Source organism: Nicotiana tomentosiformis, chromosome 9 (assembly GCF_000390325.3).
Source record: "Nicotiana tomentosiformis chromosome 9, ASM39032v3, whole genome shotgun sequence".
NCBI classification, from domain to species: domain Eukaryota; kingdom Viridiplantae; phylum Streptophyta; class Magnoliopsida; order Solanales; family Solanaceae; genus Nicotiana; species Nicotiana tomentosiformis.
Window position 1 is genome coordinate 23227732 of NC_090820.1, and position 25039 is coordinate 23252770.

The 25039-nt window shown below is 36.3% G+C and overlaps 3 protein-coding genes across 5 annotated transcripts; 2 read left to right on the forward strand and 1 right to left on the reverse strand.

Annotated features, from left to right (window-relative positions):
• Positions 1-1680: 1680 nt before the first annotated feature.
• On the reverse strand, positions 1681-22130 carry LOC138891367 (PHD finger protein ING1-like). 3 transcript variants are annotated; one of them, XM_070185950.1, is made up of 7 exons: positions 21966-22130; positions 21132-21203; positions 20341-20528; positions 20183-20246; positions 19979-20075; positions 2074-2233; positions 1681-1986 (listed from the first exon to the last, which is right to left on the reverse strand). In XM_070185950.1, exons 1-7 carry the CDS (start codon positions 21991-21993, stop codon positions 1876-1878), a joined length of 720 nt encoding a protein of 239 aa, XP_070042051.1. In that variant the 5' UTR covers positions 21994-22130; the 3' UTR covers positions 1681-1875. The 3 variants fall into 3 exon arrangements, with proteins under 3 accessions (XP_070042051.1, XP_070042053.1, XP_070042052.1); XM_070185952.1 differs by having other exon boundaries at positions 19998-20075; positions 21966-22121; XM_070185951.1 differs by lacking the exon at positions 21132-21203 and having other exon boundaries at positions 21966-22100.
• On the forward strand, positions 12666-14720 carry LOC138899466 (uncharacterized). Its single transcript, XM_070185942.1, has 4 exons — positions 12666-13106; positions 13187-13891; positions 13979-14097; positions 14183-14720. Exons 2-4 carry the CDS (start codon positions 13507-13509, stop codon positions 14591-14593), a joined length of 915 nt encoding a protein of 304 aa, XP_070042043.1. The 5' UTR covers positions 12666-13106; positions 13187-13506; the 3' UTR covers positions 14594-14720.
• On the forward strand, positions 15765-17805 carry LOC138899465 (uncharacterized). Its single transcript, XM_070185941.1, has 3 exons — positions 15765-16835; positions 16919-17624; positions 17706-17805. The coding sequence occupies exons 1-2, from the start codon at positions 16511-16513 to the stop codon at positions 17599-17601; spliced, it is 1008 nt and encodes a 335-aa protein (XP_070042042.1). The 5' UTR covers positions 15765-16510; the 3' UTR covers positions 17602-17624; positions 17706-17805.
• Positions 22131-25039: the final 2909 nt, after the last annotated feature.

A 25039-nucleotide genomic window follows, 5' to 3' on the forward strand; every position in this document is an offset into this window, starting at 1 on the left:
GGATTAGTGAAGATGGTTAGTAGGTGTTCGAATGATTTCTCTTTTGCCGTGCGAGAGCATGCATGGTCTAGTTTAGAGCACCTCATTCTGCTTCTTCTTAGCCTTATCAATATTATATTTATTATTCTATTATTATATTATCGTTCAATTTTATTATTACTGTTGTTTCTTTTACTTTGGTTATCTTTACTATTTTTTATGGCAATACTTTTCTTTCCTTATGTATTTTCATCTTAGTTTTTTTTTTACTCTTGTATTCTTCAAACCGGTTTCGAACGCGATTTTCTTGAGCTTAGGGTCTATCGGAAACAACATTTCTACTTCACAGAAGATAGATGTAATGTCTGCATATACTCAATCCTCCCCAAACCTCACCTATAGGGTCACAATAGGTATGTTATGGTTTTGTAGTATTTGGTTTCTTAAAAGGCTATACTAAAATCAAACATAATTAGACTCGGTACGGTTCGGTGTTTCTCTTTAGGGATTTTCTTTTATTCCATTTCGATTTGTTGGGTTCAGTTTGTTCCATTTCAATTTTATCGAATTATGAACATCAAATTCATTTTTCAGTAATTAAAAGGTGGCACCAAAGCAGCAAGTTGGATATCCTTATTCAGAGGAACTAAAATATACATCAAGGGAGGAAATTATAGAGAAAATAAAAGAGCAGATGGAGAAGCATGCCTAAACAAGATAGAGACATGATTTAGGCTAAAGAAAATAGTTCTCTATAAAAACAATGCAATTCTTGATTTTTTCGACACGTTAAATATTAATCATCATTATATATTTTAAATTTATCACATTATATTTGATCTCTAAGTCCGTATATAAAATCCCGCTAATGGCATAATATTAATCATATTCCAAATAGTCAAACTAGTAAAGGAATACCTCAATATCTGATTTCTTTCCACGATTGCAAAATTGGACAGGAATGAACTACTTGCCAATGTTGATGGTATCATAAATCTCCACTCACAAAATTAGAAAGTACTTAAAAGTTTTTTTCTTTTATATAAGACATGCATGATTATAAGAAGCCAAACACAAGCAAAATTGAACAGTTTCTGGGCATGATTTTTTCACAAATCAAGGCTATCTTTTTGTTATGCATTTCTTCTTTTGCTTTTTCACAAGCACAATGTAATATATTTCCTGGGCAAAAGTATGAGATTTATGTATGGAATGCCCTCCCAAATACTCCTCTATACTATGGGTACATTGTGCATCTGAAGACGATGATATAGGGTACCATAATATTGCTCCAACAACCAATATCAAAAAAAGGGTAACTCGGTGCACAAATAATTCCGCGTTTACATAGGGTCTCGGGGAAGAGCTGCACCCCAAGGGGGTGTGATGTAGGCAGTCTACCCTGATGCAAGCAGTAATGGTTGATACCACAGCTCGAACCCATAACCTATAAGTCACACAGAGACAATTTGACTGTTGCTCTAAGGCTCCCCTTCAACCAATATCAATTGGTCATTTCATGTCAATTGGTCTAAAACTATGTTTTTTTGGCCAGTTTTGGTGGAATTCTAAGGAAAAAAGCTTTTGAGGTATTCAATGAAAAAGATACGTGTGTTAAGGATGCACTTAGTCCTGCCCGTGCAACTGTTTGTCAATGGACTGTCAAGGAAGATGGTATTTATTTGACTGATGGTCAAGGTGTAGGTTACAAATATGTTGATTGGTAAAAGACAATAGTTTATTTGTTCGTTATAGTTCATACAATTAGAATGCTGCAAGTGTGACTTGTTAATAATGGCTACACAACAAAATTACAGAAGTACAGTATCTACATAAATTCTTCCAGTGATAAAACGTCTAAAATCAGTATACTGAGTTATTTTCTTCTACTTTCTATCATCTGCCTTTCCGCTTCTTTTGTGTTCCTGCACAATCCGCGCAAAACCATTTTCCCTTTGGCTGTTCTTTGAGGCCAACACAGCCGTAGTGGAACCACTCTATTTTGCACTGTTGAAGGAGTAATCAAATTTTTAGCAAAAGTTCAATCTAATCAAGTTTTAAAAGATAATTGATAAAACTTGGTTTAGTACATACATTAGGATTGTCGCAAGCAACCATTTCACCATAGCTAACTTGATTGCAGAAACAATATGTTGGTTCATTTGGATCAACAGGTAGATCCAAATCCATTCCACTTGGTGTTGCTGCTGCTGCTGCTGTGGCTGTAGCTGCCGCTGCTGTTGCAAGACGTGTTCTGCGGAAGAAATTATTCCCTTTAACACAAGTTTAGTCTGTACTACACAGGGACATAGATATACAGTCACACGACATTTTATCATTCAGGCAACCAGAAACTGAACCTTAATGGAGAAAAATGTGGAAACTTGCAAAACTAACACCAATAGTGAATTAAGCTGGTTCAGTACCAAAGGGAAGCCATTTTGTCCAAACTAATGCATCAAACAATTTGTTCCGCTTACACTTAATAAATCTGCATCTTTTAGAATGCTTCCCTTTCTAGTTTCTGCAGCAAAACACCGGACATGACTTTCTGTATTAATTTGCACTCATTCCATCATATAAAGGTAGGAATTATAATCCCAAGAGTTGCACCCAGGGCTCTGGTTTAACTGTAAAGGCAGTACAGCATGGATGTGTGGTAAGGAAGAACTTTCTAACAGAGGAACGCGATTGGCTGGTTTTAAGAGCAAGCTTGAATGTCACGAGCTTGAATCCTAGTTGTTGAAATAACTTTAATATTTAAGTGGAGAAGGATAAAGGGTCAGGTCCATTGCCCACTATGTTTTGAAACTAAAATAGTGGATTTCTCTACATTGTAATCCCAAAGAGGTTAAACACAGTTGTTCCTCTGTCAACTTAGGAAACCCCTCACTTAAATCAAGAAAGGCCTCAAAGAAATGTAATCAGATTCAATGATTATCATATACAATTAGAGGATGAACAGAACAATACCCTTAACCACTTCCTCGAGAAACTAGCAAAGCCGAGTACAAGCTACGCAACCACAGGTGATATAACTTGAGTTGGAACGGCAGGTGAATTTTTGGAAAAATGTTGAATAAGCTAAAAAGTCAGTTTTTAAGTATTCTGAGCCCCATCTCTTGAGAAGCACCAAAAATAGGTTTCTTAAGCCACTTATTTGCAATAATGAGTATCTAGCGACCCCGGACCAGTCTGAATTACAGTTCCTTATATCAACACTTAAGACACCTATTCCCCATCCTCATGAACGAACTTCTTTTACATCCTAACAGAAGACCATAAAATCCTATATAGGGAAGGACCTAAGCACCCAAATAATTTCCGACTCTACCTAACAGCCTATATTATTGTCAGCCTGAACTTTTAGAAGAGTCGACGACTCAAGAGTACAAGGCAAGATAACTTGGTATACCTCATTATTTACGTCAATATATTGCTAATTGTGAAAACAGAGAAAATAAATAGAAAAGAGAACTTATCTTAATTCTCTGTGAATAGCATATTTTGCACTTAGTCACTGGGAGGACGTTACGTCCCCAACAAAATGGAGGGGGGGGGGGATCGAGGAGCACGCCTATGGAGGAAGAAAAGGATGGAATGTTCAAAGGGGATGGAGGACTGAAAATATCATAATTCCTTTTGAATGTGGACTTTGGAGGAATATTATGAAAGGAAGCGGAGATTTCATCAGCAACATAACCTTCAGGGTAGGGGATGAAAGCAGATCAACTTTGAAGTTACAAGTGGCCAGGGCCGACTTAACCCTAAAGGGCTTTAGGCCCCAAAACAGTTTAGGTTTCAAAATTGCTCAAATTATATGTAAGTATAAAATTATGCACTTATTATTAGTAGTAAAAATGAGTCTTTTTAATTATTTGTTGTCAAACTTTCACAATCCATTAAGCACAAATTTCCAAAGTTTATGCTACTATTTAAAATATGATCAAAGTAATTACAGTTGAAAGTTGTAGCCAATAAACATTGCAGTTAAATCCTACTTCTTTTGTCTAATTCACTTAAACTTGAATCAATCTTGTTTGCGACTTTGACTTTGTACTATTTTCCTTCAATTCTTTGAGTGGCATTGCAAATATTCAAGGGCAAGCTAATTAGACTATCAAATGTTCAGATTTGAAAAAAGCAGAATGTTTCTTAAAGCATAATAGTCACTATGACATTCATGGATTCAACTTATATTTTGGAATTTAAAGTGCTAAGAGAAATTTTACAAGTAGAAGATAATATAATAATTGACATACTCAATCAGGTCAAGTCTTTGTTCTTCTTTTCATAAATATTTTATTGTTTAAAGAATAATTTAAACAGTTTCTATAATCATTACCTCAGTTGAAAGAAAATTTAAAACACTAAAATCAATAAGATCTTGGTTAAGATCAACACTATCTCAAGAAAGATTACAGGATTTGGATATAGTCAATCAAAAAAGAAATTGATTATTAAAAAAAGGAAATTCATTACTTTACATTTTAAGAAGTCATAAGGATAAACTCCAAATAAAATATACAAAAAATCTATTGAACAAAATTAAGGCCTTTTTCAATTTTGGCTTTAGGCCACATATTCTATAGGGTCGCCGCCCCTGCAAGTGGTGTAGGAAGTGACTTTTAGACATCGCCGAACATGTACAGTATCTCAAGCAGAAGGAGATGACGAGAGAAGATTCGAAGGGTACGAAAGGGAGAAGTTCATTGAGACGTAAGGGTTAGGAAGAACCTTCAGGACTAAGAAGTAGTTGGATTCTAAGTTACTCGGACTCGGCAATTTGGGCACCGTACCTGTGTCGACACGACACTAACATGGGTAAGGGTATGGGATCTGTGTCGGATCCGGTAGACAAGATCCGGTGTGTTGACCAAAATTTTAGGGAAAATTTTGAGAATTGATTTCCCTAAGTAAAGGCAAGTGGTACAAATCTCTTTATATTTTTTATTGTACTATCCCATGAAAAGTGGTGTACTGAACTTTCTTATCGAAAAAGTGGGGTACAGAGTAAACTTTCTTGTCAAAAAAGTGGGGTAGTGAACTTTCTTGTCTAAAAAGTGGGGTGGGGTACAGAGTGAATTTTCTTGACAGCAAAATACATCCTTCCTATCTTTTCTCTACCTACTTTCCCTCCAAAAGACCAAGAAAATGGACAAAGAAGTCATTCTCTCTCTCTCCTCATCTCGACTTTCTGTGACCAAAACCAAAAAAATTCAAATTTTTTTCTTCATCCAATTTATAGCTACATTTTTAGATTTTTAATTTATTTTTTGCCGAATCCCCGCACTCGTACCCGTACCTAGATCCGTATCCTCGAATCCTAAAATTTAGATCATGAAGAATCCGACCTTTGGATCCGTACCCGTGTCGGATACCCGTACCCGAGTCCGAGTAACTTAGGTTGGATTGCAAGACCTGGTTGAAATATCTTGCAAGTAAAGTACATTGACAAAGTAGGCATCATACGCCAGCAGCCAGTAGGTCGACGTTACATTGGTCTTTACACAAAGTCGTAGAGGCTCTAACACCATATGAAAATAGAAAAGAAACTTGTCTAGAATTGGATGGTGAATAACATAAATGAAAGCTCCTAATAAGTAATTTAGGTTACATGAAATAGGAAAATTTAAGCTGAAGAAATAAAGAAAGTTCAGGCTACAGTAAGTTTCCTAAGTAAAGAAAGTTTAGGCTAAGAAAATTTCCTGAATACTAAGGGTGTGTTTGGTATGAAGGAAAACAAAATGTTTTCTAATTTTCCCATGTTTGGTTGGCTTAAATGTTTTGGAAAATATTTTCCTCGTGAACTCATTTTCCTCCAATTGGAGGAAATGTTTTCCCTATCATGAAAAGGGAAAACATTTTCCAAAACTCCTTTTCAAGATTTCTCACCATATTCCTCATCCCTACCAACCCACCCCACACCACACCCCAACCTGCCCCGCCTAACCCCCCACCCCACCCTGCCCCTACCCTCGCCTCAAACCCCCAACCCCTCTTAAATTGAAATATTGTTAACGAAAAAGGGCCAAAAATGCCCCTAACGTATTGTAAATGATTTAAAATTGTCCTCTTTCTCCCTATTGGGCCATAATTGCCCTTGTTGTTAGTTTTAAGTCTAAAATTGCTCCTCCTTCCACCTATTGGACCATAATTGCCCTTAATGCTAATTTTTAGGTCTGAAGTTGCCCCTAATTTGATAAAATCTGATATGAAATATGTGAGCTTTTAAATTCTCTTTTCGTGTTTAGTTCAATTTTGACAACGTAAAATCTGTTTGAATGTCTCCTTTCTTTCTCTTGGTTATATAGTTGAAGGATTTTTTTCGTTATTACTCCTATCACTATATTGTAATAACTAGTGATAGAATAGTTACACAATCAAAAAACTATTCTATCACTAGTTGGCTAAATCACGCACCTGTAACTAGTTCTATTCAATTTTTTGATTGTGTCTGCTCCCTAGTGATAGAATAGTTTTTTAGTGTATATGAGTAGACACCATCTCTCTAAACTGCAATCTTTTACCTGCATCCGTCGGATGCTTTTAATGAATTCTCCTTACTTCATCAAAAAAAAGAAATTTGACTACGTAATCACAAGATATATATTATTTCAAAACAATGTTGATATGTAGGTTGTAGATTACCTGCAACAATTTGAATTTTCTTCCTGAAAATTTGAATACTAAATTATCTTTAGTTATCTTTTTACTAATTAGACATGAGTGGGTTGCTCTAGTGGTGAGCACCCTCCACTTCCAACCAAGAGGTTGTGAGTTCGAGCCACCCCAAGAGCAAGGTGGGGAGTTCTTGGAGGGAGGGAGCCAAGGGTCTATCGAAAACAGCCTCTCTACCCCAAGGTAGGGGTAATATAATGACCCAAAAGGTCATCTTTAAATTTAATAATTAATTATGTGTTCTAAGATCTTGAAAAGCACTATTTATCATTCATCGACTTGCGTGCGCAGTCCGTATAATTTTCTGAAAAGTTTTCATATGAAAAATTGATTAAAATGTGAAATAGAACCTTAAAACTCAACTGAGTTGACTTTGGTCAACATTTTGAGAAAACGGACTCGGATCAGTGTTTTGACAGTTCCAGTAGGTCCGTATCGTGATTTGGGACTTGGGCGTATGCCCGAAATTTAATTTGGAGGTCTCTAGCTTGAATTATCGCCAGTTGGCGAAAACTAGAAGCCTAAAGGCTTAAAGATTTCAAAGTTTGACCACAAATTGACTTTTATTGATATCGGGGTCATAATCCAGTTCTGAAAATTTTCATAGCTCCGATATGTCATTTATGACTTTTGTGCAAAATTTGAGGTCAATCGGACTTGATTTGATAGGTTTCGACATCGAATGTAGAAGTTGAAAATTCTTAAGTTTTATCAGGCTTGAATTGGGGTGTGATTTGTGATTTTAGCGTCGTTTGATGTGATTTGAAGTTTCAAATAAGTTCGTTTGATGTTGTAGAACTTGTTGGTGTATTTGGTTGAGGTCCCGAGGGCCTCAAGTGAGTTTTGGATGGTTAACTGATCAAAAGTTGGACTTAAACAGCTGCTGCAATATTTTCTGCTGGAAATTTGGGGGCAGAAATCGAAGGCCGAAGACCGAGGCCAAGGATCGAGGCCGAGGGTCGAAGGCCGAAGACCGAGGCCTAGGATCGAAGGCCGAAGATCAAGGCCCGGGATAGAAGGCCGAGGATCGAAAGTCCAGGATCGAGGCCCAGGATCGAGGGCCGAGGGCGGAGGATCGAGGGCCGAGGGCAGCCTGGACATAACTGTAAGTTATAAAGCAGGGGACTTCGTCCCATTTTCCATTTTTGACAAATTGGAGCTTGGGGAGAGGCGATGTTTGGGCGATTTTCACGGGAAAACATTGCGGCAAGTGTTCCTTATCCTATATTGATTATATTTCATGATTCCATACTCATTTACATCATGAATCCGTGAATTTATGGAAGAAAAATTATTTTTTTATAAAATCTTTCAAAAAATGTAAAATTAAGATTTGAAGGTCAATCAGGTGTCGGAATTCGATAATTTTTGTATGGTTGAACTCGTATTGGAACGGGTGTTCGAATTTCGTGAGTTTTTCCGGAATTCGAGAGGTGGGTCCCACTGTTGATTTTTTAGATGAATTTCAGATTTTTAATCCGGAAAATTAGTAAATTCATATGGAATTAATTCCTACGATTTATATTGAGTATATTGAATTGCTTATGACTAGATTTGAGGATTTCGGACACAAATTCGTGAGGCAAAGGTTTATTGGATTCTTGAATTTGGTTGCAAAGCGAGGTAAGTGTCGTGGTTAACCTTGACTTGAGGGAATAGAACCCTTGAATTATTTGCTATGTGAATTTCATGTGTAACGAGGTATAGGCAAGGTGACGGGTGCCTATACTTTGTCAAATTAATTGTTTGCTTAATTATTTAAACATCTTAAATTATTTTAAGACACGAATTAATCGTTAAAATAATTGTTTCACTTATATTCCTTGTCAAATATTAATTCTTGAATTCCTTCAATAATTGTTACATGCTTAATTGATTTATGTGTCTTAATTGCTATTTGACGTTTTGCATAATAAATATTAAACTGCCTATTTTATCCCTGATTTCCTCAATTAATTGCTACTTGACATTGTTTGTCTCATAACTAAATTATAATTATTGTATGTCTTGATGCTTAATAGTTTCTTATTGAACGTGGTATTTACTGGAGTATTTCTAATACATTTAAGAGTTGTTAAAGTTTATATGGGGGATCGGGTTGCACGCCGCAACAGATTTATTTAGAGTTTATATGGGGGATCGGGTTGCACGCCGCAACAGATTTATTTAGAGTTTATATGGAGGATCGGGTTGCACGCCGCAACAGATTTATTTAAAGTTTATATTGGGGGAGCGGGTTGCACGCCGCAACATAATTGATTGAAATGAATATATTGTGGGATCGGGTTGCACGCCGCAACGGAAACTGATTGAAATAATAATTGGTTATGACTGTCGAGTTGGCTTCAACTGTTGAAAAGAGACACTTGTTTCATTTCTATTATTGTTGTTATTATTATTATTGCGTACAGGTTATTGTATGTGACCTGCCTTAGCCTCGTCACTACTTCGTCGAGGTTAGGCTCGGCACTTACCAGTATATGGGGTCGGTTATATTGATACTACACTCTGCACTTCTTGTGCAGATTTCGGAGTTGAACCCAGCGGCGTACTGCAGATTTGCTCGGATACAGCTACCAGTGGAGACTTGAGGTATAACTGCACAGCGTTCGCAGTTCTAAAGTTCCATTCTATATTATCTCTGCGGTGTATTATATTTCAAACAGCTTGAATTTTATTTAGACCTTTATCTGTATTATTCTAGAAGATCGTGCACTTGTGACTCCAGTTCTGGGATGGTATTGAGATATCGCGATTATTATGGATTATTCACTTTATTTCAGACCTTACTTCCGCATTTGTTTCCTTGTTATTAATTAATTTAAAATTTTGTTAAAATGGCTAATTATATTCTAACGTTGGCTTGCCTAGCAAGTGAAATGTTAGGCGCCATCACGGTCCCGAAGGTGGGAATTTCGGGCCGTGACAGGTAAGGTTTGCGTACACACTACCCTGCCCAGACCCCACTAATGGGATAATACTAGGTTGTTGTTGTTGTATTTTTTTACTAATTATTTGTTTTCTGTTCTTGACATATTGTAAGATCAATTCACTAGCCTATATATTACAAAAAATATCTTTTTTTTAATATAGCTTTTTTTTTGTTTACAACAACCCAGTGTAATTCCACAAGTGGGGTATGGAGAGGGTAGTATGTACGCAGACCTTACCCCTACCTTCAAAAAGGCAGAGAGGTTGTTTCTGAAAGACCCTCAACTTAGGAAAGATAAAAGGAAGGGCAGCAGCAATCACACCAATTCTAAAACAAGAAAAAAATACAAAGATACAAAACTAAAACTAAGTATTGTAATCATAAGGCCGAAACGAAAGCAACGACAAGTAATCACATAAATCAAGAAATACGAAAATATATAACTAACGCTAACTCATGTACTAAAGCTACTGTTATAGACAAGGACAACGCTATGCGACCTATTCTAACCCGTTACCTTTATTCTCAACCTCCACACCTTCCTATCCCCGGTCATGTCCTCAGTGAGCTGGAGCAACGTCATATCTTGCCTAATCACCTCTTCTCAATACTCGTCGGCCTACCTCTACCTCTCCTTAGGCCCTCCAGGACCAACCTCTCACACCTCCTCACATATGCATCCGCGTCTCTCCTATTCACATGTCCGAACCATCTAAGTCTCGCCTCCCGCATCTTATCCTCCACAGAGGCCACGCCCATCTTATCCCGAATAACTTCATTTCTAATTCTATCCAGCCTGGTATGCCCGCACATTCATCTCAACATCCTCATTTCAGTCACCTTCATCTTTTGGACATGGAAATTCTTGACTGACCAACACTCAGTCCCATATAACATAGTCGGTCTGACCACCGCTTTATAAAACTTATCTTTAAGTTTAGGTGGCACATTCTTATCACACAAAACACCTGAAGCGAGCCTCCATTTCATCCATCTCGCCCCAATATGATAAGTAACATCCTCGTCGATCACTCAATTCCCTTGTATAACTGACCCAAGATATTTAAACCTCTTTCTCCTAGGGATGACTTGAGAGTCAAGCCTTACTTCTCCGTCAACACCCTGAGTCGTCCCACTGAACTTGCACTCCAAGTACTATGTCTTGGTCCTGCTCAACTTGAAACCTTTAGACTTCAGGGTCTGCCTCCAGATCTCTAACCACCTATTAACACCACCTCGGGTCTCGTCAATCAGAACAATGTCATCTGCAAATAATATGCACCACGACACCTCCCTGAATATGGCGCGTCAGCGCGTCGATCGCCAAGACAAATAGAAATGGGCTGAGGACTGACCCCTGATGCAACCCCATCATAACTGGGAAGTGTTCCGAGTCCCCTCCTACGGTCCTCACTCGAGTCTTAGCTCCACCATACATGTCCTTAATAACCCTAATGTAAGCAACAGGAACACTTCTAGCCTCCAAACATCTCCACAGAACCTCCCTTGGCACTTTATCCGATTGTTATAAATAGCGCTCGCCTCAGCGCTAATAGCGTGAGGCGAGGCGAGGCGAGACAGTGTCGCCACAGAGCCTCTGTTGCGTTGCGTTTCGAAATAGCGCTCGCCTTTGCCTGCGTGGCGAGAGGCGACAGTGTCGCGAGAAGCGACCATAGCGTCGCCTTTTGTTTTTTTTTAAAAAAAAAAAGAAAAAAAGCAAAGACTCAACAAAAAGGGTCGAGATTAGGGCTTGACAACATATCTTCTTCAACTTGAACAAAACAACAGAGCTTCTTTGAGACTTTGACGTTTTGAACTCGCGAGCCATCGTCTTCTTCTTTCAGAAGCTTGAGGTTCCAGCCATTGAAAGTCCAGGTATGCTTCTTCTCCTTTCTTCTTTCTTCTTTTTTCTTTCTTCTTTCTTCTTCTTCTTCTTTCTATTTTTTTTCCTCTGTTTTTTGTCGAAAAGAACAGAAACAGAGGTCTGTTTTCTGCTCTATTTTTCGAGCAAAATACAGAGGTTTCTTCTTCTCCTTTCTTCTTTCTTCTTTTTTCTTTCTTCTTTCTTCTTTCTCCTTTCTCCTTCTTCTTCTTCTTCTTCTTTCTATTTTTTTTCCTCTGTTTTTTTGTCGAAAAGAACAGAAACAGAGTTCTGTTTTCTGCTCTATTTTTCGAGCAAAATACAGAGGTTTCTTCTTCTCTTAACAGAAAGAGAGGTCTGTTTTTGTGCTCTATTTTTTTGGTTCTGTTTTGGCAAAATAACAGAGGTTTTGAAGCTCTGTTTTTGCAAAATTACAGAGGTTGTTTCGAAGCCCTGTTTTTGCAAAATAACAGAGGTTGTTTCTTCTCTTAACAAACTTTCTGTTTCTTTCAGGCCCCCCCCTTTTTTTTTTTTCAATTATTGACTTATAGTCTCTTATAGAGTAGAATTAATTCTATATTGACTTGATAATTTTTTTTTCAATAAAACAGCGTTGAAATGTCATCCGATAGTAATAAACGAAATGATATAGCTTGGAATTATGCTATACAAGGCTCATCAAGATCCGCAATTAAATGTGTATTTTGTGAAAAAACATATAATGGTGGGATAACTCGTCACAAGCAACATTTGATAGGTGGATTTAAAAATGTAGTACAATGTCCCCTTTGTCCGCCCGAGGTTAGGGAGAAAGTAAAAGCGTTTGTTGATAAGAAAAATGTGACAAGAACTCAAATGAATTTTGAAGCATCGGTGAATCTAATTGATGAAGATGATGAAATGGATGAAGATGGTGAAATGAGACCTCCCCCCCAAAAAAAATCATAAGATATCTTCAAATAGTTCTAGTGGGTCATCCACGACGGCACGTACAGTGACAAAAGGTCCTCTCAATCTTTATTTCTCGGCAAAACAACAAGAAAAGGGAAAAGGTGAAGAAGGTCTAGGTTTAGAAGCCAAGAAGATTTTGAGAGACCGCGCCGTAAGTGCCTTTGCAGCATGGATGTATGATGCAGGGCTTCCTTTCAACTGTGTTAACTACAAAACTTTTGATAAATTCATTGAAGCTGTAGGACAATATGGCCCAGGAATGAAGCCTCCTAGCTTATCATGAAGTTAGAGTAACTCATCTTAAAAAAGAGGTGAAGAAGATAGACCAAATTATTGAGGAGCATAAAGTGGAATGGAACAAGTTTGGATGTTCCATTATGATGGATAAATGGACAGCACGGAATGGAAAAATGATCATAAATGTGTTGGTGAACTCTCCAAGAGGGAGTGTTTTTCTTGAATCTCACGATGCTAGCAACTCTTCTACGGATGGAAGCAAAATGTACAGCTTGTTTAGAAAGACTATTGATAAAATTGGAAAGGAAAATGTTGTACAAATTGTTACAGATAATGCTAGTGAGAATGTTAGTGCGGGTAGGATGATGGAAGCTATGTATCCACACATTTATTGGACTCCATGTGCTGCCCATTGTATCAACTTGATGTTTGGTGACATATTCAAGGAAAACCCATATGCTTCAGGTAACTTTAATATAGTTATTTATACTTATGTCCTATCCTATTAAGTATTAACTATAAAATTGTTATTGTTACTTTTACAGTTTTCACTAAGGCCGTCAGGGTATATTCTTACATCAGTCAGAGGCCGTTGTTGTTGAATTTGATGAGGAAATTCACAAATGAAAGAAATTTGGTGAGACCGGCCAAGACTAGATTTGCAACGGCTTTCTTAACTTTGCATAGTTTTTACTTGTAAAAGAAAAAATTGAGAAAGCTAGTTCTTTCAAATGAATGGATAGATAATAGATATGCAAAGGAAGTTGCGGGAAAAGAAACTGCCAAAGTTCTTATTTCTCCATCATTCTGGAATGACGTCGTTCGGGCTCTTAAAGTTGGTGGTCCTTTGATTAAGGTACTTCGTATGGTGGATGGGGAGAGAAAACCACCAATGGGCTATCTTTATGAGGCTATGGATAGAGCCAAAGAGACTATTGCAGCGTCATTTGAGGGAGATGTTAGAAAATATGAGAAAGTTTTTGAGATAATTGATATCAGGTGGGAGAATCAACTCCATCGACCTTTGCATGCAGCAGGCCATCTTCTGAACCCGGGATTATTTTACAAGAACACTAGAGATGAAACTTTGGCTTCAGAGGTGTGGATTGGATACCATGCATGTCTTGAGAAGTTGGTCCCTAATTCAGCGACGATAGATCAAATAGGGGAGGAGTTTGGTAGGTACTCACAAGCAGAGGGCCTATTTGGTTTACAAGCGGCCATTAGAGCCAGAGACATAAGGTCGCCAGGTAACTAACTTTAATATAGATATCCTTATAACTTTAAATTAATTTATTTGATTTATACTTATTAACTTTTAAAATATTTTTCTATAGTTGAATGGTGGAAGCAATTTGGACATCAAACTCCGAACTTGCAAAAGTTTGCCATCAAAGTACTAAGCCTAACTTGTAGTGCATCTGGATGCGAGAGAAATTGGAGCGTATTTGAGCATGTAAGAAGTAGATTTATTATATTAATATATTTTATATTGTATTATTATTAGTATCGATTAATTAATCTAAACAACTTATGCGCAGATTCACTCCAAGAAAAGGAATAGGCTTGAGCTATCGCGTCTCAATGATCTAGTGTATATTAAATACAATAGAACATTGAGGCGACGTTATGAAGCTCGCGATACCATTGATCCAATTTTGTTGGACAACATTGACGAGGCAAATGAATGGTTAACTGGAGCCCCCCAAAATCATGAAGATGAACAAGTGTATGAAGGAGAAGATCTTGATTGGGGTACTGTTTCTATGGCGGTTGGAGTTGAGGAGAATATCTATGGTCTTAGAGGGAGTTCTTCAAGTTACAAGGGAAAGGGAGTAGCAAGTTCAAGCCGGTCCCTAATTGATGAAAACTCCGAGGATGAAGAAGATGATAGCCAATATAATGCTAACATTCATGAAGTTGTAGAATTTGAAAATCTTGAAGAAGAATAGACGTTGCTTGTTTTAGACTATTAGACTTTAGTTTATGAATCTACTATGAGTCTATGACTATCTATTGAGTCTTTAATTTTTGAATGATATATTTATTAATATATTATTGTTATTGAGTTTTTAGTTATATGTATATAATATTTTATGTTTTTGTATAAATTGTCGCTTCACATCAAAAAGGCGAGCGCTTCGCTGCGCGCCTCTCGCCTCAGTGAAGCGGGCCCTCGTCGCTATTTGTCGCTGCACGCTATCCAAAACACTGCTTTATAGTAAGCCTTCTTTAAGTCGATGAACATGTAAATCCTTCTTCCTCTCCCTATATTGTTCCATCAACCTCCTAGCAAGATAAATAGCTTCTGTAGTCGAACGACTTGGCATAAATCCAAATTGGTTCTCAGAGATATCCACAATCCTCCCCAACCTCAGCTCCACCGCCCCAGTGTTATTAAAAGCGCACGCTTCTCGCTTAAAGCGCAGAAGCGAGGCGAGGGGGCTATGCTTTTCTGCCCTAAAGCGCGACGCAGTTAAATAAGTGCACGCTTCACCTTAAAAAGTGAAAAGCGAGGCGATGAAAACAAGCGACAAAAGCACGCTTAAGCGATTCCATCGGCTGACTAGGGTTTTGTTTTTAAAAATTGCTTCTTCCAAACATCAGTTGTTACGCACACTTCTTCCAAACATCTGCTTCTCTACTGCAAGCGACGACTGCCTTCGACTTCTGCTCTTCAGGTAAGTTTCTCTTCTTCTCTAGTTCTCTTCTTCTCCATCAGTTCTTTCTTCTCTTCTCTTCTCTTCTCTTCTTTTCTTCTGCGACGACTGCCTTCTACTTCTGCTCTTCTGATTTTCTCTTCTTCTCTTTTTCTTCTTCTTTTCTATTTTTTCAGTTCTTATTTCTCTGTTCTTGTTCTGCCCTGTTTTCTCTTCTCCTTTTTTCCATTTTCTGTTGTTCGTATGTGCTCTGTTCACTGTTCTGCATTTTTTTTTGGTTGTTCTCAAACATGTGCTCTTCTGATTTTCTCTTCTTTTTCAGTTCTTATTTCTTTGTTCTTGTTCTGCCCTGTTTTGTGTTTTCTCCTCTCCTATTTTTCCATTTTCTGCTGTTCACTATGTGCTCTGTTTTCTCTGTTCACTGTTATGCCATTTTTTAACAGTTCTGCATTTTTTTTTGTTGATTGTAGTAAATTCAATCTTATTATTCAATGGCATCAAGCCAAAAAAAAGATCCAGCTTAGGCGTATGGAGTTGCAATTGGCAGTAGCACAAAAGCGCAATGTATCTTTTGTCAAAATATATATAACGGTGGAATACATCGTCACAAGAGACATCTAATTGGTGGTTTTAGAGATGTCAAAGAATGTTCACAGGTTCCGGATTCTGTTAAGGATGAAATTAGAGAGTATGTTGCGAAAAAAAATGAGATAAAAAATCCAATGAGCCATGGAGCATCTATGATTAATCTTTTTGACGAAGATAGTCAAATGGATGAGGATGACCTTGAAGTCAATGATATATCAATGAGGCCACCTCCCTCAAAATCTCAAAGAAAGAATTCAACAAGTGGAAGTGGATCATCCACCGGTAGCAATGTGAAAGGTCCTCTTAATCTTTATTTCTCGCAAAAACCAAATGAAAAGAGAAAAGGTGAAGATGTTGACTTAAATTCTTGTAGGAAGAGTTTAAGGGAGCGCGCTGTAGATACTTTTGCTAGGTGGATGTATGATGCGGGGCTCCCTTTTAATTGTGTAAATTACACCGATAGTTTGGTGAATTCATTAAGGTTGTAGGCCAATATGGCCCAGGAATGAAGCCCCTACCTATCACGAAGTAAGAGTTCCTTGTCTAAAAAAGGAGGTGGAGAAGACAAACAAGATTGTCGAGGAGCATAAGGTGCAATGGAAAACTTATGGTTGTTCCATTATGATGGATAAATGGACAACAAAAAATGGAAAAATGTTCATTAATGTTTTGGTGATTTCTCCGAGAGGTAGATTGTTTCTTGAATCTTATGATGCTAGTGACTCTTCAACCGATTCCAATAAAATGTACAACTTGTTTGAGAAGACAATATTGAAAGTTGGAAAGGAAAATGTTGTTCAAGTTGTTACCGATAACGCAAGTGAGAATAAAAAAGCGGGTGACATGTTGAAAGGAGTTTTCCCGAATATTTTTTGGACTCCTTGTGCTGCACATTGTATCAAATTGATGTTTGGCGACATTTTCAAGTTAGCCCCATATTCTACAGGTGAACAAGTGGTTCTAATTTTCTATTTTAACCTTCATGTTAATTGTTTATACTTATTCACTATGAAATTTGATTTCCTACAGTTTTTGCTAAGGCGGTCAAGATACATTCTTACATTAGTCAGAGGCCGTTGTTGTTGAACATGATGAGGAGATACACAAACCAAAGAAATTTGGTAAAATCGGCTAAGACAAGATTCGCAACAGCTATCATGACTTTGCATAGTTTTTACTTGCAAAAGAAAAATTTGCGAACCTTGTTCATGTCAATTGAATGGAGTGAGGGTATCTATGCAAAGGAAGCTCTTGGGAAAGAAGTTGCGAGACATATTGTTGGTCCATATTTTTGGAATGACACTGTTCAAGCACTTAAAGTTGGTAATCCTTTGGTTATTGTACTTCGTTTGGTGGATGGGGAGAGAAAACCACCAATGAGATACATTTATGAAGCCATGGATATGGCTAAAGAAGTTATTGAGAAGGCATTTGTTCATGATAAGAGGAAATATGGGAAAGTTTTTGAAATCATTGATGAAAGGTGGACGGTTCAGCTTCATCAACCTTTACATGCAGCGGGGCATATTTTGAACCCCGGATTCTTTTATACAAATAACGAGAACAAGACTTTAGATAAAGCAGTGTGGAAGGGGCATCATGCATGTGTTGCGAGGTTGGTGCCAGATGAAGCGATGCAAGACAAAATAGGGGAAGAACTTGGGTGTGTATATGCAAGCCGATGGAATACTTGGATTAGCTTCGGCCATTAGAGCCAGAACCAAATTGGCACCAGGTGAGCAAGTTGTTTCAATTGTTTTTACTCTTTAGAGCTTTAACTTTTAAGTTATTAACTTCTAAAATAATATCTTTACAGTTGAATGGTGGATGCAATTTGGTTATGAAGTTCCAAACTTGCAACAATTTGCTATTAGAGTTCAAAGCTTAACTTGTAGCTCATCCGGATGCGAGAGAAATTGGAGTGTTTATGAACATGTGAGAAGCTATATTACATTATTACTAAATCAAAGTATATCTCAATTGTCCTAAGTACTCCTCTTAATTACTTTCTACAACCTATATGCAGATTCATACTAAGAAGAGGAATAGGCTTGAGCTAAAGAAACTCAATGATCTCGTGTTCGTTAAATATAATAGAACATTGGCTTGTCGTTACAAAGCTCGCAATATCATTGATCCAATTTTATTGGATAACATTGATGAAGCAAATGAATGGTTAACCGGAGCCCCCCCAAAATCATGAAGATGAAGAAGTATATGAAGGAGAAGGCCTTACTTTTGGTCATGTTGCTATGGCAAGTGGAGTTGAGGAGAATGTTTATGGTTTTAGGGGAAGTACTTTAAGGAGCAAAGAAAGAGTTTCTACAAGTTCAAGTAGAACCCTAATTGATGAAGCCTCCGATGAAGAAGAAGATGACCACCAATATAATAACTCGAACATGATGACACTTCAAGAGTTTGGAGATCTTGTTGAAGAATAGGATGTTGCCCCTTTTTTCGGGCATCTTTGTTGTCCTAAAAATGACATTAAATAACCCAGTGAGCCACTCCAAACCCGCCCTACCCACGCTCTTCCAAAATTCCACGGGATCTCGTCAGGGCCGTCGCTCTCCCCCTGCTCATCTTACACATAGCCCTCTCAACCTCCTCAGCGCTTATACTCCTACAATACCCAAAGTCCCGACGACACTCAGAGTGTTCTAAGTTGCCTAGCTCAATGTTCCTATCCCCCCTCTTAGTTCAAGAGTTTATGGAAGTAAGCCTGCCATCTATGGCGAATCAGTGTCTCGTCCAACAAAACTCTGTCATCCTCGTCCTTGATGCACTTCACTTGGTCCAGGTCACGGGCATTCCTTTCTCGCACCTTGGCTAACCTGTACAACTTCTTATCCCCTCCTCTGCCTCCGAGTTCTTCATACAAGCGTTCAAATGCAGCGGTCTTGGCCGCAGTAACTGCTAACTTCACTTAAAGCCATCCTATACCGCTCCTTATTCGTCCTCTTCGCCTCCTCGTCCACGCTCTCCAGAAGCTTCAGATATGCCACTTCCTCTATAAATCCTTTATAACCCAAACTAGATGCTATGACCAAATAAACAATTAACTATAACAACCTTCAATTTTAATTGAATTTCATTTTACAGTGAACAAGAATAACAGATAAATAGATCATAGCACAATCGTAAAAGTATTTGGATTAGGTAAAATAGAAGTTCTATCCTTAGAGGTTTAAAAACAATACTCATCAAGATTGGGTACACGCGTGTCCTAAGACTAGTTTAATTAAAAGGCTTACATATTCCAAATCAGCTTTTATTAGGAGGGTCAATTTCAGACTTAAAAGTAACATTAAGGGCAATTATGGTCTAAATAGGTGGAAGGAGGGTAATTTAAAACTATTTCCAATACGTTAGGGGAATTTTTAGCCCTTTTCCAGATTATTAATAGTACTTTCTTTTCATATTATAAATAGGGTATTTTTTTTTCATTTCAACAAATGAGTATTTTCTTTTCATGATACAAAAAAAGTATTTTTTTCATTTTAACAAAAAAAGTACTTTTTCATGATGTAGAAAAAGTATTTTCTTTCATTTCAACAAATGATGTAGTAAAAAGTATTTTCTTTCATTTCAAAAAATTAAGTATTTTCTTTTCATGATGTATTTGGAGGGGGGAGCACATAAAACATGAGGACTTGGGGGAAAGGGGTGAGAAAAGTAGCATAAAAAATATTTTCTACTCTCTGACCAAATACTAGAAAATATTTTCCGGAAAAAGTTTTTCACTCACCAACCAAACAAGGGAAAATAAGTGATAAAACCACTCATTTTCCATGAAAACATTTTCCATGAAGACATTTTCCTTCATACCAATCACATTCTAAATTCCAAATTATGAGGCGACCAAATAGAATAAACCATACTATTAACCAATATATATTCTAACTTTTAGTAACATTGATCTCTTGACTTTCAACACATAATCAATTTATTCTTTAAGATGATTGAGGCTTCTTATTAGATTTCCATTTCAAATAGGAAATGATACTAATTAAATAAATAAAGAATAAGCATCCGCAATGTGCAATTAGCATTAGGAATGCTGAAATATGATAGAGATATATCACTCACTTCTTACGCCCTCCCTTACCCTCACCAGACCTTCCAGATTTGCCATTATTTGCAACAGTGGTAGCAGGAGTTCCAGTAACACCAGCAACATCTCTTTCTGCATAAAAGAGAATCCATAAAGAGAAAGTTGTTCAACAGTCAGAGAAACGAGTAAGTTTGGACACTGTTCTTGGTGAGGAGATGAGTAAGCTGATACAAACATACCTCTCCGGAGCTCTTCATCAAATTTTTTCAAGTACTGATCGAGCTGCTGAATGTGAGCATCTACCTGTTACAAGAATTTTCTCACTAATTGCCATAAGGAGTTAATTAATGACAGTTTGTTTGATGTAGAAAAAGGATGTTGTTCCCAACATCCCTACCAGATCATATGCCTGAGAAGCTAATGCAACTTTCTCATCAGCAATCCTGATTGCATGCTTTTGCTCATCCAATGCATCATCAGAGAATTTGATTAGTGAAGAGTCTGGTGTCACGTTACCAGCTTTAATACGCTGTATCATATCCTCTATTTCTTTCTCACAACGTTGTTCATTTTGCCTCTGGACTCCTGTTCAGGGGAAAAGAAAAGCACTTTCTTAGTAATAATGCCATACACTAGGCAACGAAGAAACAACATACACCACTAACCTACTGTGCTCGTGTCGGGCTACTAACACAGCAATGCTAAATACTACTGAGAATCTTACAAAATCACCCTATATTCCCTTCTCCAATCAGGAGTATACTTATGATCATCTTTGCATTGTAAAACAGAACGAAGGGGCGATATGGCTAATTGCTGAACCAGTTGAACACTGGCAATCAGAATACCAAACAATTACTCTTTTGTTCTGCAATTTAACAATGATATACCACTGAAGCTTCTACTAAACTAGGTAATGGCAGTAGTAGACGTTCCATCAGATATAGTGCAAAGGGACTACATGAAGGACTATACACTACAATAAGCTGCCTGTCGCATTGTGCCAAAGATGGCTCCTTATTCCACTTAAAATACATAAACTTTCCAGATTCAGAATGCTAGTGGATTATCAATCGACTCAATACTGTACAAGTGTACTTAATTAAGCACAATACAATGGAAAGTTGGAAAGCAACTAACTTGCATAACAGTCCAATAATATATAAAGCTTTGCACTATAAGTAATACCTTGCAGACTTTTATCTAAATCACGCAATAAGGCATATTTCCTCCGTAAATGGTTCGGAAGAGCTTCTATATCTGAGACAATGTAATCAATATAGCAACTTGTTAGAAATCAATGCAGAATCACACAGAGGAATTAATTCATCCATAATTAGTAATGCATCACACTTGCATAGACAATACTGAATATCATGCTCGAAACTAGAATAGGTTCAGCGTTTCGCCTCGCTTAGGCAGCATTTCAATTCAGGCCACCAGGAAAGTAAGGCATGCATCATATCACTAATGGATTCTGTCATGAAGTGGGCAATACTAAATAATAACTACTTCACTAAGTTATAATTTTTTTTCCATTTCCTTTTTAAATATAATTATTTTATTGTGTTATATAGTTTTTTAATGACGGTGGTGTCCGCCCCAGCTTGTGCACACCTCGACTATTCTATCGGGTACCTGCTACCTTCCACCAACACAAATTGCATTTAAAGTTATTATTCTAAAATAACTTTTTAGTTTTTTATAATTTTCTTCTCCCCGCTATATTTGTGCCTTGCACATAAAGCCCCAACAGACATTTGCAGCATATATGCTAAAGTTATTTGGAACACTAAATTTATCAATCGAAATTATTGTCCGTATTTACACATTGGAAATGTGTACTAACATTAAATAAAAAATTGTTAAATCTGAAAATAATGGCAACCCTTTACCACTACATTAAGGAAAACAGAAAACGCTATATTCGATTAATCTATAAAACAGAAATAGGAACAGATAACAAATATTCAAAAAAAAGGTATGGTAAATGAAACTTTAAGAACTAAAATTCAGACTTACTGGCTTGAAATTCATCGATGAATGACATTTTCCGGAGAAACTTTATATTTTAGAGGAACATTTGAAGATTCGGTTAATTGCATGAGAATCTTCCCGCCAGCGACGATTTGTTCGTTTTGAGTTTCAAGCCCTAATATAGGATCCGATTCCGATTAATACTAGGACATTTATGCCCCTAAAGTTTCTTTATTTTTACTTTGGGATAGTTTCACTTTAGTCCTCCTGAGATTTCTGGAATTTGTAAATCTGCCCCCTATGCGATTTTTATTTTCAAGAGAAATTGTGTTTTTGCTAAAATTGGGGGTTTTGTTTGTAATGATTAATGAATCTCTAGTATATTTGGCATTTAGGAGAAATGCCCTATACTTGTAAAATTTTGCATTTTTGTTCACTTAATTTCTTAAGTTTTTTTTTTCTTTTTATTATTTTCCTACTATTAATAAGAGGGAGTTTGAGTTGCCTCCGGTAAGCAACTGAGCTGCATCCGGTTTCAATACGGGTCATAAGGGTATTTATATATTTTATTGAAATAGTGCAATACTATTGGCTGAAAGAATTGATTACTGACCGTAGCTCCAACAAAAATAATTCATTGTGTTGACCATTTTGCCCATCTTTTGACATGCTATTTTAGCTAGAGTCCTACACGTGACATCAGCTGCCAAGTTATATTGGGCCCACAAGAATGATGGAGTTTACTCACAAGTTTGCATTTACTTTTTCTTTTTGCCTATTGATTTAATTCATCAGAATTTAATTCTAAAAATGAAGGTTGAACTTCAAAGGTTAAGAGTTTTTCAATTTCTGTTAATGGCCTATTGAAAAAAAAATAACTTTTTGATTTGTTGAGCCTTTTAAATAATACACTATATTGCTATAATCAAACTGTACAGAAAACGTTTTATGGAGGTTTTTGACTCTTCCGTATTTTAACTAGCGATGCAAAGTTGGTATGACAACATAATTGAATTTAATTTATGTATACTATATGTGTTACATAAAATTATAATAAAAGAGAATATTTAAAACATGAGAGCTAAAATGTCAAAAGAAGCAACCCGTTAGGAGAAATGCACATATTTTCTCATTTTACAGTAGTTTTCATAGTCATATCTGGTTAGGAACTTAGGTAAGAAAATGTAAATTAATATGTATTTTTAAAAATCAAAAATGAAAAACGTTTCAATCAAGATAAAAGGGGTTATCTTTGTATAATTCTCTCCTAAAAAGTAACACGGAAGATAAAAAAAAAAACTCATTGAATGAAATAAAGTCATTATGCCAGGTGGCATGTCACAAATAAGCAGTATACTAAAATTGAGCAAGTAGCTTCTAATAAGCATGTTGCAGCTCTCCTAATTTTCTCCTCTTAATGTTTTTACAACACATCTATAATAAATAATCTGGCATGATATGGAATGAAATTGATATGTCACTTGACATTAAAATTTTAGGTTAGCTTTTGACATGAAACTAAAGCATTTCATAATTTTTCAATTGACACAAAGGAAGTACATAAGTGAACATTATAAAATAGCTAACATTTACACAACGAATATCTCTAAATAAACTAAAGTTATCTGCCTATTCAGTCGGTCTAACCAACAATGCACCATCTAAAACTCAAAATAACAAGCACAAATACAAAAGAAGTTAGTCATGGTTAAATAAGAACAGTCAAACTAAGCTAAGAAAGTATTTGGACAGCTTGTAATCACTGCTGAGTTATAGAACGAGACAACAATCGGAATTTAACCCTCCGGTGAATTAAAGAAAGGATTTACTAGTATGGAAGGAAGGGGGAAGGGGTGGGAATTGGACAAAAATCAATTTTAGCCTGCAGTCAAAACTCATTATACCATGTAGTCGTAAGAGTATATAAAATTTATATATTTTATATATATATATATATATATATATATATATATATATATATATATATATATATATATATATATATATATATATATGATTTTTCGACTATTATTTTGAAAGCGGTTATACAATATTATTTTTATTTTCGAGAAGGAATTCGTAAATGAAGAATCGAACCTCCAGCTCGTTGGTGGAAGTCTGGGCAGCCCGCCAAGGATGTTCCAATCCTTATAAGATTTTTCTTTTTATATTGTTCACATTTACAAAAATAAAAAAGATATCCAATAAAATTAAAAGTTCCCTTCATCCAACTCTGCCTAATTATGGTCAGGATTAAAACTTAAGTATGATTTATTTGTTACGCTTTCTTGAATTGAGCAAGTAAAAATCAATCTTATAAAGTGTAATATAATGTATAATTGTTCTACTAGTAAAATCTATTTGCATGCATATCATTTCGAATTTGACATGGTAAGATTCTTGATCTTATAAAAGTTTAAATCCGATATTATCATGGTGTTTCTTTAAAAAAAAAAATAAGCATAGGTTTTGATAATAATAATCTTCGATTCCCAAAAGTTTTTTCTTTATATGTACTAGATTATATATAACTTGAGGAACAAAAAATTAAAGAATTGATCTTTGAAATTTCGTGTTTCTCATTGTGTTCTTGAACAACAATTCCAATCAGCTTCATCAATTCTGTTCTCTTCATTTGTATTCTCCTCCGAATACAATAATAGCTATAGCAGATCAAGAAATGTACTAAATGAAAAAAAAAAAAAAAAAAAAAAAGGAGCAAAACTTTAGTATTTCCTTATAACATATTTTGCTCTAGTGAGATGATAAGAGTAAAAATAGCCATTACTATTTAGACGAAACTTCTCTTGACGCTTTAAATATTTATTATTTATTTATATTGGAACTTACCTTTTGTAGTAGTTCATTTTTTTTGTTTTCAATTTGGTGTACGATATTTATATTGGAGTCCCGACAAATTTGGATCCGTGCCTAATAAGGCCTATTAAATGAGAAAACGGTCTCGACCAATATTTTTTTTTACTCTCGTGACTCGAATCTAAAACCTCTAATTAAGAATAGAAGGATCCCATTTCACTACAAAATATCTGTTAAATTGCGGCGGTTTATTTATAGGGTTTATACAAAACCTCCACTATACATTTATTTTGTAGCGTTTG

Bases quoted from the DNA above. Each gene is read 5' to 3' on its own strand.
- LOC138899466 (XM_070185942.1), top strand. From the start codon at position 13,507: ATGGTGGATGGGGAGAGAAAACCACCAATGGGCTATCTTTATGAGGCT. The intron at 13,892-13,978 runs GTAACTAACTTT...ATTTTTCTATAG, and splicing joins CAGAGACATAAGGTCGCCAG to TTGAATGGTGGAAGCAATTT. The intron at 14,098-14,182 runs GTAAGAAGTAGA...ACTTATGCGCAG, and splicing joins ATTGGAGCGTATTTGAGCAT to ATTCACTCCAAGAAAAGGAA.
- LOC138899465 (XM_070185941.1), top strand. From the start codon at position 16,511: ATGATGGATAAATGGACAACAAAAAATGGAAAAATGTTCATTAATGTT. The intron at 16,836-16,918 runs GTGAACAAGTGG...GATTTCCTACAG, and splicing joins GTTAGCCCCATATTCTACAG to TTTTTGCTAAGGCGGTCAAG.
- LOC138891367 (XM_070185950.1), bottom strand. From the start codon at position 21,993: ATGTCATTCATCGATGAATTTCAAGCCA. The intron at 21,204-21,965 runs GTAAGTCTGAAT...ACATTGTCTCAG, and splicing joins CATCGATGAATTTCAAGCCA to ATATAGAAGCTCTTCCGAAC. The intron at 20,529-21,131 runs GTATTACTTATA...TCCCCTGAACAG, and splicing joins TTTAGATAAAAGTCTGCAAG to GAGTCCAGAGGCAAAATGAA.